Here is a 14,900-nt window from a genome sequence, read left to right as displayed (position 1 = left end):
ACTATCTTACTGCAAGATTTAGTTCTTCCAGAATAATCTGAAACACTCTGCTTTATAAGGATCATTAAAAAAAAAAAAATATATATATATATGGTCCTGTAGTTTCCAGAAGGTGGGCAGAATTTAGGAAGTGAGCCTCAATGGTGAAAACACAGGGTATCATCTGTGTAATAAACTTTTATAGCAACATAACTAAGCATAATGTGAATGTCAAATAATGCAGAACTTGGTAATTTTAAATAAAGAAATAGGTAGTTTTTAATAAAAGATTTTGTTTTAGAGTTGTACTTATGACTTATGAGTTTATGGAGGTATCTTCATGTACTCGTAAAACTCAATTTTAGGTTTTTTTTTATTTTGTTTTGTTTTTTAGTTTGGGAGCAATTGGATGCCTTGTAATAAGAGAGAAATATTTTTAAAAACAGTGGATTTATTTAGGCATGAAAGACATCAAGATTTGTGAAAACCAAATTTCTACAATATGTATCAGACCAAGTTTTTTAAAATAATGATCCATAATCTTCACATCTTGGCTGCAAAGCCCATTTAAGGTTTCACTGGGCTAAAAAGGTGTGGGTCGACCTACTTTTTCAAGCTGTGTCATCTAAACTGAAGATACTTTCGAGAATTTATTTATATGCTTCAGCTAGCCTGAGGTACTAACCCCTGAGGAAGAGGAAGGAATCGCCTAAGAACATATTTGTGAAGTGTTCAGGCTCAAAAGGAGTCATGTCATTTAATGACTCACAGATAATTTAAGGGGTCTTAGGGCTTACAATTTCCATTTCCTAACAGCCCATAACACCATCATCTACCCAAACAATTGTCAAAAAGGCACAATTTAAATATTGAATGTTAATCACCATTAATTAAAATGTTGTATCACAAGTTTATCAGTAAATCTGTACCGTCTCATCTGAAAGTGCTGTAGCTATAGACGTGGTCGGCGAGGGCAGGAAATGTCTTCAACTGTGGCTGCACAATTTCTTTATTTAATATTTTAGGTTGACATGACAACCGAAGAGATAGATGCTCTTGTCCATCAGGAAATCATCAGTCATGATGCTTATCCCTCACCTCTAGGCTATGGAGGTTTTCCAAAATCTGTTTGTACCTCTGTAAACAACGTGCTATGTCATGGTATTCCTGACAGGTATTTATTGCTTAATAACATATTGTTCCTTTGGAAACTAAAACATGAGACTAAGATCTATAACACATGTTGAAAGACACTAGCTTAATTGAAAGCCACCTGCAAACTTGTGAGTTGATTATGGTAAGACAAAAATTTTGAAGTGTTTTGCTTCTAAGTGGACATAATTTAATGTTTGTTACAGTGGTGCGTAATCCAAAAAGGTCATTGTTCATTTAATATTTCTCTTACCTTCTTAGCATTTAACCATGTAAGTGGTAGAAATCCAAACGTAGGCAAAATAGGTTATCAACTATTGTTTCAGCTCTTTGCAAAATTAAGGTAACTGATAAGTACATTTTTTAAAGAATTTTTCATAGATTTTTAAACAATGGCAATGTGTTCATATTCTGTATTTCTTATAAAATTGGACATGACTAACATAAAGATCAGATGTAGTTTTTTCCATTTATTCCTCTTCCACTCCAGATTATCATTGCAATTCACTGGCTTTGTGATAGTCTTAGGTATTTATTTTTACATTCCTCTTATTGAGATCTGTCTATCACCACTTTTATTCTGTTTACGTTTCAGTCGACCTCTTCAGGATGGAGATATTATCAACATTGATGTCACGGTGAGTAAATAATATAAAAAATAGTCTTTGATCAACTTCAGAATTGCTGGTAGCACCAGGAAGAATTGTGGATTGAAAATGCGAGCTGCACCAAGGGAAGTGCTGTTTACTTCTAGACCCAGACACAAGCAGCTGGTTTCCTTTTTTGTCTTTAACTCCGTGTTTATTCCAAGGAAACCCAGGCCTGCCTTGAATTTAGGGCTGGAATCAGATGCACTGAGATCAATGTTGGCCTAAGTGAAATGTCAGCCCAATCCTGCTATGTGTCATGTTTTTGAGAAGGTGTAATTGTTATTGATCCACTGTGTGGTTAATGCAGAGAGCACCACAGCACTGGGCAGCTGCTGAAGCTAGATATGTATGAGATGAGCTAACGCGAAGAAAGCCAGCATTTTTCCTTCACTCTGCCAAGATTGATCTTCCTCTTCCTGCTGATTTTGAGTGGGGCCTGTCATTATCTTACTCTGTCATTAGGGGCTACATTGGCCTGTGTGTGTCAGTCTATTTGGACAGCAACTCTTTTGCTAGCAGTGTTCCTTAGATTGATTAAAATCCCTGAAGGTAACGTCGTGTTCCATTTGCGGCATAGAGGGTATAGAGAGCCTTGAACTTGGAGCATACGAGCAGAGTGGTTTTCTCTCTGAACCTAACTTTTTACCAAATGGTTAACAGCCTTTCTTTTAAATAACAACCCAAAGTGATTTCACGTGGGAACTTCAAATTGTGCAAGCTCTCACCTTTTCTAATTCCCTGAGCCTTTCACTTTTCTCAGACTTGGCTTGTTTGCACTTTCGGCAGTTCGTTTTACTAAAAAAGTTTGTAATGGTCCCTTTGGATTATGTAGACTGTAAATAAATTGTATACATCTAATGATTAATAAGTAAGTTTTCAATAAATAAGTAAACTTTAACCATCTGATGAGAACTAGTTGAGATAGACCACATTCAAGGAGTATAGCTTCTATGAAGGAGGAAATATTTTCCATAATAGTTATTTTGTATCTAGACCATGAACTTAGGTAGGTGTGGGAATGAGGTGGAAATTGGCATCCGATAGTTGAGTTCAGCCAAATGTTTAGTTGTTTAAATTAACTCACCCTATTTGCTTCATATCGGTTTGGATGGTGACATAGCCAACGATTCCTTTATTGCTGCTACTCTTTCATATATCATTTTGTCCTACTTAGAGTACTTGAACATTTGCTCCACATATATTCTGTTGGTTTATCTTTCCCACTCAGAATCATGTAGGAGATATTTTATGAAGTATACCTGAAATAAAGTATTTTTCCTGATACACTTTTCTTTTGAATTGTAACTGATTTGGGGGTTTTACATTTATCTCACCTAATCACCCCCTAATAAAATATTGCTGCTTTGAATGAAATCAGCACACGCTTTCCTACTGCTCCCAACGCATCAAAGAGAATATTCCGTGCCTTTTCTGTTTCCTGAAGACTTTAAATAAATTTTTAACATTCAAATATTTTACAATTACAAAACTCGTAAAGCAAGGTGAAATACTTCAAATGTCTAGAAATATGAGAGTCAAGAAAACATATTGGTTACTATCTTAATACATTATATTTCTTTTTTTACCCCTCCCCACAAATTATATTTCTTGTGAGGTATGTTATTAAGTGAAAGACTCCATTATCAGATCCTGTAATTTTATCAGAAAATACTCGTTACGCATTTTATCATTGTTTACATCTAGTATATATCAGAAGAATACACTTCTTTCCCCCTTGAAAGTTGAATGTTAAAAAAACAGACTGTGAGATGCCTAGAGTAGTTGCTCAATAAATATTTGTTTAATAAATGAAGTACAAAACAAGAATACTTTGTGAGCATAAACCCTAATTATAGATAATGTCATAGACTTTCAGAAGTATTGTTACTCCCATATATATTGAAACGTTCACATAGTCCTTTTGAAAGCTAGCAAAAAGTAATATAAAAAGGCAAATAAAGATTTTTAAAAATATTTTTTACTTAAATAACAGTTACATAAACACTGAATTATACATTTTTAAAACAATTACACTTATATTAGTAACTGTAATATATTTGTGTATAAAATCAAACTTGTACTTTCTTGGATTGCAAATGGAAAAAAATGTATAAAATACTACTCTGTTGCAAGGTAATTAAGGTCATTTGACATAGTAGAGAAAACATTTGATTAGAAGCCAGTAATCCATCTGGACCTACCTCTGTATTTTGGCCACTGACCTTAGACCAGTTACCCTGTTTATGCTTCAGGTTTCTGACTTATAAAGTGAAGACTGAATAAAGACTTTTCCTGCCTCCCTTAAAGAGTGTAGTAGAATATTGTTCTAGTGCAGAATAGTACACAGATTTAAGACATTAACTCAGTATTAAAATAGAAAGCTGAGATAAATATCTTTTTTTATAAGTTTCTGCATTCTGCTTCATGAGAAAGAGAAATGTGAAAAATAACTACATAGGTCAAATTTATGCAAAATAGCAAATTCCATGCTATATCTAAGCATCAGGATTCAACCAGCCCCTTCCACCTTCTATATTCATTATAGTGTTTGTTAATTATTGATTTTTATAATGAATCTTGTGTCTTTCAAGATCCTATAGGGCCTGCTGAATCATTGGCAACTGATGAAATTGTATTTTCTGTATTTTATTCTTAAGCCTATTTTGTTATGTTTTAATCCTTTAAAAACCTCATGTATAGTGTTTTCTATTGACATTCTGCTATCTGGAACATTTGACTAAGGTTTCCCTTCCAGAGAGGATCTTTCCCTAACATATTTCATTCCCATATTGAGCCACTTCAGTTCTTGGAATGAAATTCTCCTACTGTTTAATACTGACATGTCTATTTTATTTCTTCTTATTATTGTCTATCACTTCCAAATGTAGAATTGGCAAATAAAAGATCAAGTATCTTCATGACACTGAAGAAACTTTTCACTATGTTAAATACTTCCGGGTTCTCTAGAGCTATTGTAGTAATTGTGGGTCAGTGTCTTTGGTCACTAATTTATGCGTGTGTAGTTTTGTCTTCTCAGAAATAAAATGAGGAATCAGAACATTATACTAGCATTGCTAATCATAATGCTGAAATAGCCATGCTAGCTACATATTTATTTTTAAATTTTGTAATATCATCTTATGGCTTCATCTTTTTAATTTCTGTAAGGCTTTAGCATAGCCTTTTTTTTTTTTTTTTGTAGGGAAACGAGAGTGGTTCTGGAAGGGTGAAACGTATGAATCTACTAAATACATAAATGAACATAATATATACTTTCGGAGAGTACATTTTTAAACCAGGACGTATTTTAAAATGTTTGCCTGTGTTTAGGTCTATTACAATGGCTACCATGGAGACACCTCTGAAACGTTTTTGGTGGGCAATGTGGATGAATGTGGTAAAAAGTTAGTGGAGGTTGCCAGGAGGTGTAGAGATGAAGCAATTGCAGCTTGCAGAGCGGGGGCTCCCTTCTCTGTAATTGGAAACACAATCAGGTAAGCCTTACACTGACAAGTAAAGGGAGGGTTGGCAAATGGTACAAAGGTTATTGGTGGCTTGGTATAAAGTTGATGACATGTTTTATGATTCAGAACCATCATTTCAGTCTGATACCAGTATGTGAACTGCCAAGCTGCAATGTTGTTCCCTGGGTTTAAAAAAAGAGAGAGAGATTTTAAAACAGTGAATTATACTAGGGTCAGCAGGAAACTTAGAGGAGCGGCAAGCAATATTTATATGACTGCTTTAGTTTTAGCTTGACATATTGGTCTGTAGTGTTTCTTTACTCAAAATCACACCAAACATGGAAGAAAGTACCTAAGAAGGGGGTAAGCATCCCAACTCTTGGATAATGAAACAGGAGAAAAGCTAAATTTTATAAAGGAATGAAGTGAAACATATTCCTGTGATACAAAGATTAAAAAAAAAATGGCCTCAAGCAATTTTTCAAATTACCTTTCAAATTAGTGGATTAGCAAACAGGCCGAAAGGGTGAGCTTATGTCCTTTTCTTGTCTGGTTCATTTTTTCCTGTAAACCGTTGTTTATTTTCCAAACAGTATTCTGTGCTTGCTTTTTGAGTGTATGTGTATTTTCTGAATTCAAGACTTTTCCCCGTGATCTGTTACCTACTTTTAGGTCTTTTTTTTTTTTTTTTACCCCCATAACTGTTTTGAAGTAGACACGCAGAATATGTGTTTTCATTCAAAAGTAATACATTTTATTAAAGATGATCACATCAGTACCTTTTAAAGTAGTGTTCTCATTAATAGGAACCATTGAATACTTCCCGTTTGTCTAAAGGATGGAAGGCTTAGTCACCTTGAAAAGATGCTGCCTTTCTTCTTCGTAAGCCCTCAAATACTTTAAGAAAAAAAGGCAGTAAAATATCAGTTAAATGTATTTATGGCTTTAAAAATATTGTAACAATGTCTGAATCAAACTTTAGTAAAATCTCTTTGGGTTATATCTGAGAAGCTTTTATTGAAGACTTTGAACAAAATTGTGTTTTTGACAGTTTTAAATTATAGGCTAACTAGCCTGGGAAAAAAGGATAGTGTCTCTCTGTTCTTTCATAGGAAATGTTGAATCAGACCCCTACTGGGAAAAGAAATTTAATGCATATCTCACTATCTTACTGTCCATGAATATAATAGAAATGAATTCAAAATGCAGTTTTATTTTTGCAAATGGGATGAGTCGATAGATGGATCTCATATTTTTGAACACCTAGGGTTCAACAAATTTACTGGTGGTGCTCTTGCATTTTAACAAAATTTATTCTTCAGTAGAAGGGGGCAGAGAACACTAGATTCTTATTCAAGCATTCTATCGAGCTCTGCATTCATGGCTGTGTCTAAAGGGCATGTCAGCCTTTGATTCTCTCTGAGAGGTAATTATCCTTTTCCTGTCACGGAACAACAAATGATAGCTAACTACAGAGGCACATTTGCAGTAGTCACATTCATCAACTGCAGAAAAAAAAATTCAATTTAATTGTGCAACACAGCTGCACATGGGCTTTTGAGCATTTCTGTTGTTCTCCCTGTCTCGCTATTCCTCCCTCCAGATCTATTTTTTAAACTTTTTTTCTGGTTATTTTTTCCCCTTTTTGTCTCTTCTTCCATTTTTACTCTCTGTACTTTCTTGTTAAAGTAATTTTCCTTTGTGGCTCTCATTCTTTTTTCCCCATTGAAGGCTATGAATGTAGAAAATTATCACAATTACTCATATAATTGAGCCTCTTTGTAGCAAGTGCAACTCCAGTAGCCTTTCTCCATCATGAAAATGGTTTCATTATAGGGTTTTTCATATTCTCTGACACCATCTACACAGAGGAACAGGCGTGCAGATGAGATGTGCTAGGAACAGGCTAGATCAGTAAGGTCACAGTAGGAATAATTAGCTCTGCTATGGAAAGAGCATCTAGGCCTTTTACTGCTACATAAATGTACTGTCCGTGGCTTTTAGTCACAAAAAAACTTACTAACAAATGGAGCTCCCGCCTACTACTTTGAAAAAAAGATTTGTATCAACACTACAATTTTCCATCATTAAGACTAATAACACAGAGCCTAGTATACATCAAGGGGAATAAAAAGAAAAATCTCACATTCAAGTGGCGGCTGGGTGCTGACCTTTGTTCCCTTTTTTTGTGTACGACTTAACTCTTTACAAAAAAGAGCCACACGCCACACCAACATGCAGGTGAACTCCAGCTAGTACTAGCAAAGCATAGCATTCAGTCGGAAAATCTGATAAATCTCCATGCAGGATAATGCATTTCATTACATATTCACTACATTAATTCTAGCTACGTAAAAAAAAGAAGAAGAAGCGTAGAATTGAAAGTGACATTGGATTTTAGCTATCTGGACACAAAGGTCAGTTTCGAAGAGTATGAATTTGCATGTACAAGCTCCTTTCAAAACCGGATCAGTCCCAACAGCTACACTTACAAAACTATGTGAAAAATAAAAGACAATGAAGTTTTTACTTGGAGCCTGATACATTTCATTATTTAGATGGTTTCTGTCTGCCACCGGGGACTAACCAGTGTTAAGGCGGTATTTCCGGACCTCTATTATTTTGCCCTTTCTTATTCAGGCAAAATCTCAAGGGAGTAAATAAACAAACAAGCTCCACCTTTAAGCCAAAAGTACTTGGAATCATTACAGACTGAAGGTTTACAAACATCTTTCAACTCAGTCTCATTTATTTTAAGATATTCACCATCTTTTGCATAGCCTCCCTCTACTGATACACCATGAAAAGAACATTCAAGCTTCTTTTATTAGTAGTATGTTACCAAAAACCTAGTGATCTTTATAGGAAATTTTGAAATTCTCTGAAGCCTGTAAGGGTAGGAGGGTATCTCTGAAGAAGTATTGGCTACAATAGTTTAATGAAAAGAGTTCTCTGTGTGCCCTTTTGCTTCATGAGGGATGGCTAGTGATCTTTAGATTACAGTGTTATTATGCTCGCTGTACCTCCATTTGCTTTAAATTATTTCTAAAGCTGTATATTCAAATTATCTCTAGATGATATGATCTGTACATATGAGAATATCGTGAATGTGTAGATTCATGCATCCCAAATATGTGACAGTTCAATAAAAAATAATTTAAACTTACAGTTGTAAATGTCATGATGAAAGTATCAATAAATGGTTTTTAATGTTTAATTCATAAGTATATGTTTTGATATTAATTTAGAAGAATATAAAGCAGATTTTTAAAAATAATCTCTTTCTATTAGATTATGCACATTTAAACAATAAGTGGCTCAGGCAAAATAAGTCATTTTAATGTCATCTGTGATGGATTTTTCTTGACAGCTACTGTAAATTACAATTACACTGCTTCTCTCTGCACATGAAAGTAAGCACTGCAATAAATTATCTTTTATTTCAATCCATCATGTCTGCTTTTCGGAAACAGAAAACCTCAAATAAAAGTTCAGCACTATTGTAAGAAAAATACAGTAATTTGTGATCCAGCTTGAAACAAAAAAATGTACCACTCTTTTGGAAAACAGTTGTTGGCTTTAAAAATATTACTAATTGTACTTAAACATTCCTCGTCCTTAGAATGAATCCTTGGACTTGTGCATTCCTTCATTCAAAGATTACCGTTTAAAATTAAAATCTGGAAAGACCGAACTTGGAAAATCAGGGGCCATTTAATTAGAGATGGGACCGTTTGGAAATTAGGGCTGTTTATAGAATTCATGTAAAAATGGTGATAAACTATTTCCATGTGCATTTTTATTTCTTGAGGAGAGTATGCACTTAAACATAGTACTCCTCTGCCCTCTTGGGGAATGTATTCTTAGTCACAAAATGTAGTTGAAATGTATTAAGAATTTTAATTTATCTACACAATACTTCAATCGAGGAAAACTACCTCAGGAAAGGTAATTAAATGGAAGAAAACGGTCACAAGATGAAATTCCTTAAGGGAGGAACGGTAACTGAAACAGGAACTGTACAAATAGTATGATTCCAGAGTAAGTTCAGAAACTACATTTGTACACCTTCTTCTTCCTCTCCCCTCTTCTCCCTCCCCAAATAGTCCCTGTGACTTCAAATCATAAGTGCACTCAGGCTCATGGCTAAGTGTTGTACTGTCTGAGAGGATTTTTAGTTAGAGAAAATCAGAACAGAACGGCGAATACCAGGAGAATTCTTTTTGGTGGGTTTCAGCAGAAAGAAGGCAGATCTCCTGAGTGGGAATGTCCAGGGCAAGAAGACCCTCGTGCTCAGAAGGGGTCCCGGCCCTGTGACGGCTGGTGCTGGGGAGCGACCTCAGCATTTCCTGGGCAGCCCTGCCCACCCAGCTGTTTCCATCTCCCTCACCACACCAGTTAAGAGAAGCACACATGCCCCACCTTCCCATGCCACAGACAGGGTTACCACCACTTGCTTCCATGTTCGAGTGGAATTGGCTACTACAGGTCACTCGGATTGTCTCTTACGAAGTTAGACTTGCAAAACCCTAGAATCAGGGCAAATAATCTTGTGCTTCCCATATATTCCAAAATAGTAGAAGGGGCATGATTTTAAATAGTAATTAAGAACATTAGTGAGATTTGATCCCATTTAGTCCCAGCAAGTATGCATTAAAAAGCTCACTACAAATCCAAAAGGGAAATACCCTGAGATGCAGACAGAAATATATACTTAGCTCCTGGGAATCAAGCATTGAGATGGGTGCTCAGCCAAGGACCTGAGCGAAATTTGTCCTGTGCTTTTCCTCCTTCCACCCGGCTGTGAAATCCTGACCTTTGCATTCATGACACATACATTCTATGATACTCCTGTAACCATAAGTTCCAGCAGGATCCAGGCAGTAAATTGTTGTAGGAGAATGCACTCAAATATCTTTAGGCACCTTGTAACTGCACAGCCTCTTTTATGAAGAGGAATGAGAGGTGTGATGGCGGAGGGACCCCGAGTGTTTTTTCAGAGTGGGCTTTCTTCCTCTCCTCTCATCAGAAATTAAAATGAAGATTGCCATTGTAACACACATTTAAGATGTAGCCGTGATGCCTGCCAATCAGTTAGATCCTAGGGTGGTTTTTTTTTTCTTTTAAGGAAAGAAAATAGGAGAACAGTTTATATTGAATGTTCGTAGAATCATTGAGGTTTGTTGGGACTGAAGTCACATAATTTACAGGTTTAGGTAGAACCCATTCTTGTAAAAAAAAAAAAAAGTCTAGATCATTATCATCTTATCTAATCATCTCTCTTCCACCCTCTATCCACTCTCTATTTTCAGTTTTTACTCAGAAATTGTGTGGTGCAAATAGAAACACCTTGAAAAAGTTTTTATACCTCCTGCCCCAACTGCAAAGATGCACAGAGATAACTGTAACTATAAAGTACAACTTTAAGAGAGAAAACTGCTGACTTGTTATTCCTGTCATCGACACATGCGTAGCTTACCTATTTCTGCGCTATCGGTTACATGAAAATTAAATCTGAATGAGAGGCTGTCCACCTGCTATTTATGGTGACATCCTGGTCTAAGGGAAGGTATCTTGCAGGCCTGGAGAGGAAAGTTAAACATATTCAGAGATAAGTGTATTGACATGAATGCTCGTAGAGATGCTGCCTTTGAGTTCATGTTCAACTAAACCCACGGTCTGTTGGAAACTCTAGTTTGGGGTCTAAGAACTTTGACTTTGATAAGAATTTAAATAGTAGTCCTGTAAATCCTGATCCATTGTATGGTTAGGGTTAGGGCACTATTCCCCTCATCCACATGAAAATATAAATTGTTCATGGTTTGTATGTTCTTTCTGGTGCCCCTAGAAATGAGTATGTTCACCTTATTTCAAAAATAACTTCTTAACTTTGTAGGTGAAGATTTTAGGGTTGGATTCTATATGCCAGACTTCATTTATATGGAATACATGGAACCCAGTACATTTGCATGTAGAAAGAACTAATAAAGTATTAAGAATTAGGAATCACAATACTAGCTTCTCTTAAGCATCATGGTGATTAAAAAGCATTCTGTGTGATTTTGTTAATGACATATGTCTTGAGTGGAAATCCCAAATGATCGCAAAGTTTTGGAGTATTTCAAAAATATTGACAACACGATTTGACCTTTTGTATGGGTGTGTCTGCTTCTAAAATGTATAATGTTTTGAAATACGCCAGAATAAGGGAACTATAAAAGTAGGAGGTCACATTTCTAGATTGCATTTTTATTTCTCTGTTCATTTCCCAAATCAGTAGTAATTTGCATGGTTTTTTGTGCAACTTTATACAAACCAGGCAAGTTTTTGTGAACTGCATTCTATGCACCTGTATCTTGGTGATGCATACAGATCGGTATATGTGTGCATGTGCACTCATCTGTTGTCTAAAAGTGGCCTTGTCTGAATGCTGTATTAAGGTAAATGAAGCAAACTACTGTGTTAGATACATACCTGTTTTCTTCATTTATCCAAAGGGAGTTGTTGCATGCAATGGCAAAAAATTTAATTATTCCAGAATAATGAAAACGTTAATGTTATCATCTGACTCTAAATATAACTGATTTTTTCTCTTTCAGAGACTATTTTAAAGTGACTTTATCTAAATGTCCATTAAAAACTTACCTAATTTAATTAAATATTTTGTTTGGTCACTTTTAAAGCCATATAACTCATCAGAACGGTTTGCACGTCTGTCCATATTTTGTGGGACATGGGATAGGATCTTACTTTCATGGACATCCAGAAATTTGGCATCATGGTAAGGAGGTTGATTTGCGAGCTATTTATTGAATGTACTCGGAATAAGGCAGTTTTGGTCCTGATGTTCCTCTGACTTTGAATTCATATGATCATCCTTTTGTGTGTATGCATGTGTGTGTATGGGGGGGGAGTTACTTAATTGTAACCAGCACATTACCATGTTACTGGATTAGAGCCCAGCAGTTTCAATCTCAGAATAGGGTTTATTTCGCTTTTTGTCTTCCCCTGAAGGGTGATGGCTTGAAGGCACAAGGGATATTTGTCTAGAAAAAGTTACTGAAAACAAAATGCCACTGCATCAATGTCCCAGCAGCATGCACATATGACTGTTTTGTTTTTCTTTTTCTACCCCCTTCTCTAACTGCTGACTGTTGTGGTTAAACTTCATTACATCCTACACAGCGTTGACAGCTGACGTATTTAGCAGCATGTACTCTTTAGTGATTTCTAGATTGTACCCACCCTTGTATTCCTTCCCCAGGACCTCCTGCTTTTTACTGCCTGGGTGTGCACCCTACAATGAGAAGGCGAGGGTGGGCCAGAAGCAGTGGTTAGGGTAGGAGGCAGTTCTATAGAGTGCCCCAAATGGGGGCTGCACACCTGGAGAGGGACTGAAGGAAAGTTGGACCTTGACCTGTGTGCTTGGGATGAGAGCAGTCCCTAGAGGAAATACTGCCAAGAACCCATTCCCTGGAAGATCCCCAGGGACCCAGCATGTCAGAATTCCTTTTGCACCGAAGAGCCCCACCTGAAGCAGCTCAGAAGAGGTCTAGGCAGGAGTGCAGAGTATGTCAGATGTGTGCCCCACCCTGCACCAACACTAGGAATTATTTCAAGTCACCACTGTCCTAGCCTCCTGCTTTAATCTGCACCCCAAGGGGCTGTCTTCCCTTTGTATCAGTTCCCCAAGATGTCTTTCTCTTTGGGGTGGCAGGCAGGGCCTACGAACCAGTGAAGCCAGGAGACCTGGAAGCAAGTGGCCAGGGGACTGTGGAGGTTGTCTAAAACATGCAACAGGTGTCTAAAACACCCCAGCTGCCTCTGCTAGGCCTTGGTGCACCCTTCTCAGGGGCCTTGATCCCAAGCAAAGAAAATGCAAAGGCTAAAGCTCAGAACCACTGTGTATAACCCCTTGGTGATAGCCACTACCAGGATTCTAGAAATCTCCATCCTTCCTTCTACCCTAAAAGAAAAAAATAAAATGACCAAGTTTTTTTGAGCAATCCTGCCCCTCTAATTCTGTTTCTCTCTTTCTCTCCATTTCTCACTCCCCCCACCCCATATTTTTTGTTTTGCAGCAAATGACAGTGATCTACTCATGGAAGAAGGAATGGCGTTCACCATAGGTCAGTGCCCAAGCTCGCATTCAGAGAGCCATGGCTCCCTGGATGGAGACAGCAGTGCTGGCCTAGGCCAGGCAGTCCCGTGAAGGAATAATAAAGCCAATCAGCGTAATGAAATAATTCAGATGCATAGCAAATCTGATTAAATAATATCCTCGAGCCCCATCTTCCTAAATCAGATACTTACCGACACATTTAGGAGACGACAGCCATCCAACCTCTAATTCTGTTACCAGCATAATGTGGTGTTTGGGTTTTTTTTGTTTTGGTTTGTTTTTGGGTTTTTTGTTTTGTTTTGGTTTTGGTTTGTTTTTTTCAGTAACACCCAGTAACTAGAATTGATCGTGTCCCTTGCTCCCTGTCAGCAAGTGATATGTACTGTCTGGCGGCCCATTCCTGGCTGATCATGTGATTGGTATCGCCCCCAAATTCCAATCATCTAAGACCCTAAAGGCATCATATTTCTGACTGTGGTACTTAATGGAGAAGTAATTAGAGTGAAATAAGAAAATTGTTATTTGCTGATTAATGAACATTTTAAGCATGTTTTAAAAATTCAAATATTTTTAAAAACTGACTGGTATTTATAAGAGGGACTGGTGTTTGGGTGGTTATTATCCACGGGGTCCTAATTAAGGCTTGATTAAAATGCCCTTTTTTCTCAAAAAAATTACGAACTAGGCAACTTCATACATTTTTTTAATGCGGTAGTGTTTCCTCTTCCTACTGTTTAGTTTGTAGTCGACTATGTAAGCAACATCAATTATCAGCCCTTGTGAGATGACAACAGGAACCCGAGGGGGAAGCTTTTGGGGGGAGGGGAGGAGAACCTTCTTACTCTCTTTTTTCATAATCAGCTGAAACAATATTTGACAGGAATCTGATTAGATCACTGCAGTAAATATTTTCCGTCTTACAGAGCCAATCATAACTGAGGGATCCCCGGAATTTAAAGTCCTGGAAGATGCCTGGACTGTGGTCTCCCTGGACAATCAAAGGTGTTTGCTTTCTGTGCCGTTGCTTTTAAACGATATGGGAAGGGAAGGTTGGTCCGACGGCTCTCCGAGCTGCTGCTCCCCGCCCCGCCGGCGCTCTCGCGCGTTCTTACCGCCGCCGTGTGTGTTTCAGGTCCGCCCAGTTCGAGCACACAGTTCTCATCACGTCGGGGGGCGTGCAGATCCTGACCAAACTGCCCCACGAGGCCTGAGGAGCCGCCCGTAGGTCGCAGAGGCCAGGCGCTTTTTATCCTGAATTGCTGAAATCCAGCTGGAGAACTTTTAGAAGACACAGGCGAACGGGAGGTCACGCAGTAACCAACCTAGCTTCTAGTCTTGGAAAAACCCGGTGGGGATTGGGGGCAGTTGGGAACTCAGATCTCAAGCCATGCCTTGGCCGCGCGGCTTCGGAGAGATGGGGGGAGGGGAGATTGGGGGGGGCGCCCTCGTTTGGAAGAAGAGGGATTTCTAGAGATGCATTGTTTTCTCTTTCCCTTGTCTTGACTGCCCAAGTAAAAGGCGTTCCCCTCCTAA

General features: G+C 37.6%; 1 protein-coding gene across 4 annotated transcripts in view; it reads left to right on the top strand.

The window, feature by feature from the left end:
- The window catches only part of METAP1D (methionyl aminopeptidase type 1D, mitochondrial), an 86,037-nt gene extending 71,137 nt beyond the window's left edge, over positions 1-14,900 (top strand). For all 4 annotated transcript variants that reach the window (XM_008687120.2, XM_040643911.1, XM_040643906.1 and 1 more), the window contains 7 exons: positions 1,005-1,153; positions 1,727-1,769; positions 5,112-5,275; positions 11,929-12,026; positions 13,327-13,374; positions 14,291-14,369; positions 14,500-14,900. In XM_008687120.2, the coding sequence (XP_008685342.1) occupies positions 1,005-1,153; positions 1,727-1,769; positions 5,112-5,275; positions 11,929-12,026; positions 13,327-13,374; positions 14,291-14,369; positions 14,500-14,578 (660 nt within the window). In that variant the 3' untranslated portion in view covers positions 14,579-14,900. The remainder of the gene's footprint in view (positions 1-1,004; positions 1,154-1,726; positions 1,770-5,111; positions 5,276-11,928; positions 12,027-13,326; positions 13,375-14,290; positions 14,370-14,499) is intronic.

Source organism: Ursus maritimus, unplaced genomic scaffold (assembly GCF_017311325.1).
Source record: "Ursus maritimus isolate PB19 unplaced genomic scaffold, ASM1731132v1 scaffold_1, whole genome shotgun sequence".
NCBI classification, from domain to species: Eukaryota; Metazoa; Chordata; class Mammalia; order Carnivora; family Ursidae; genus Ursus; species Ursus maritimus.
The sequence above is the reverse complement of the archived record's forward strand: the minus strand, read 5'-3'. Positions and strand labels throughout refer to the sequence as shown.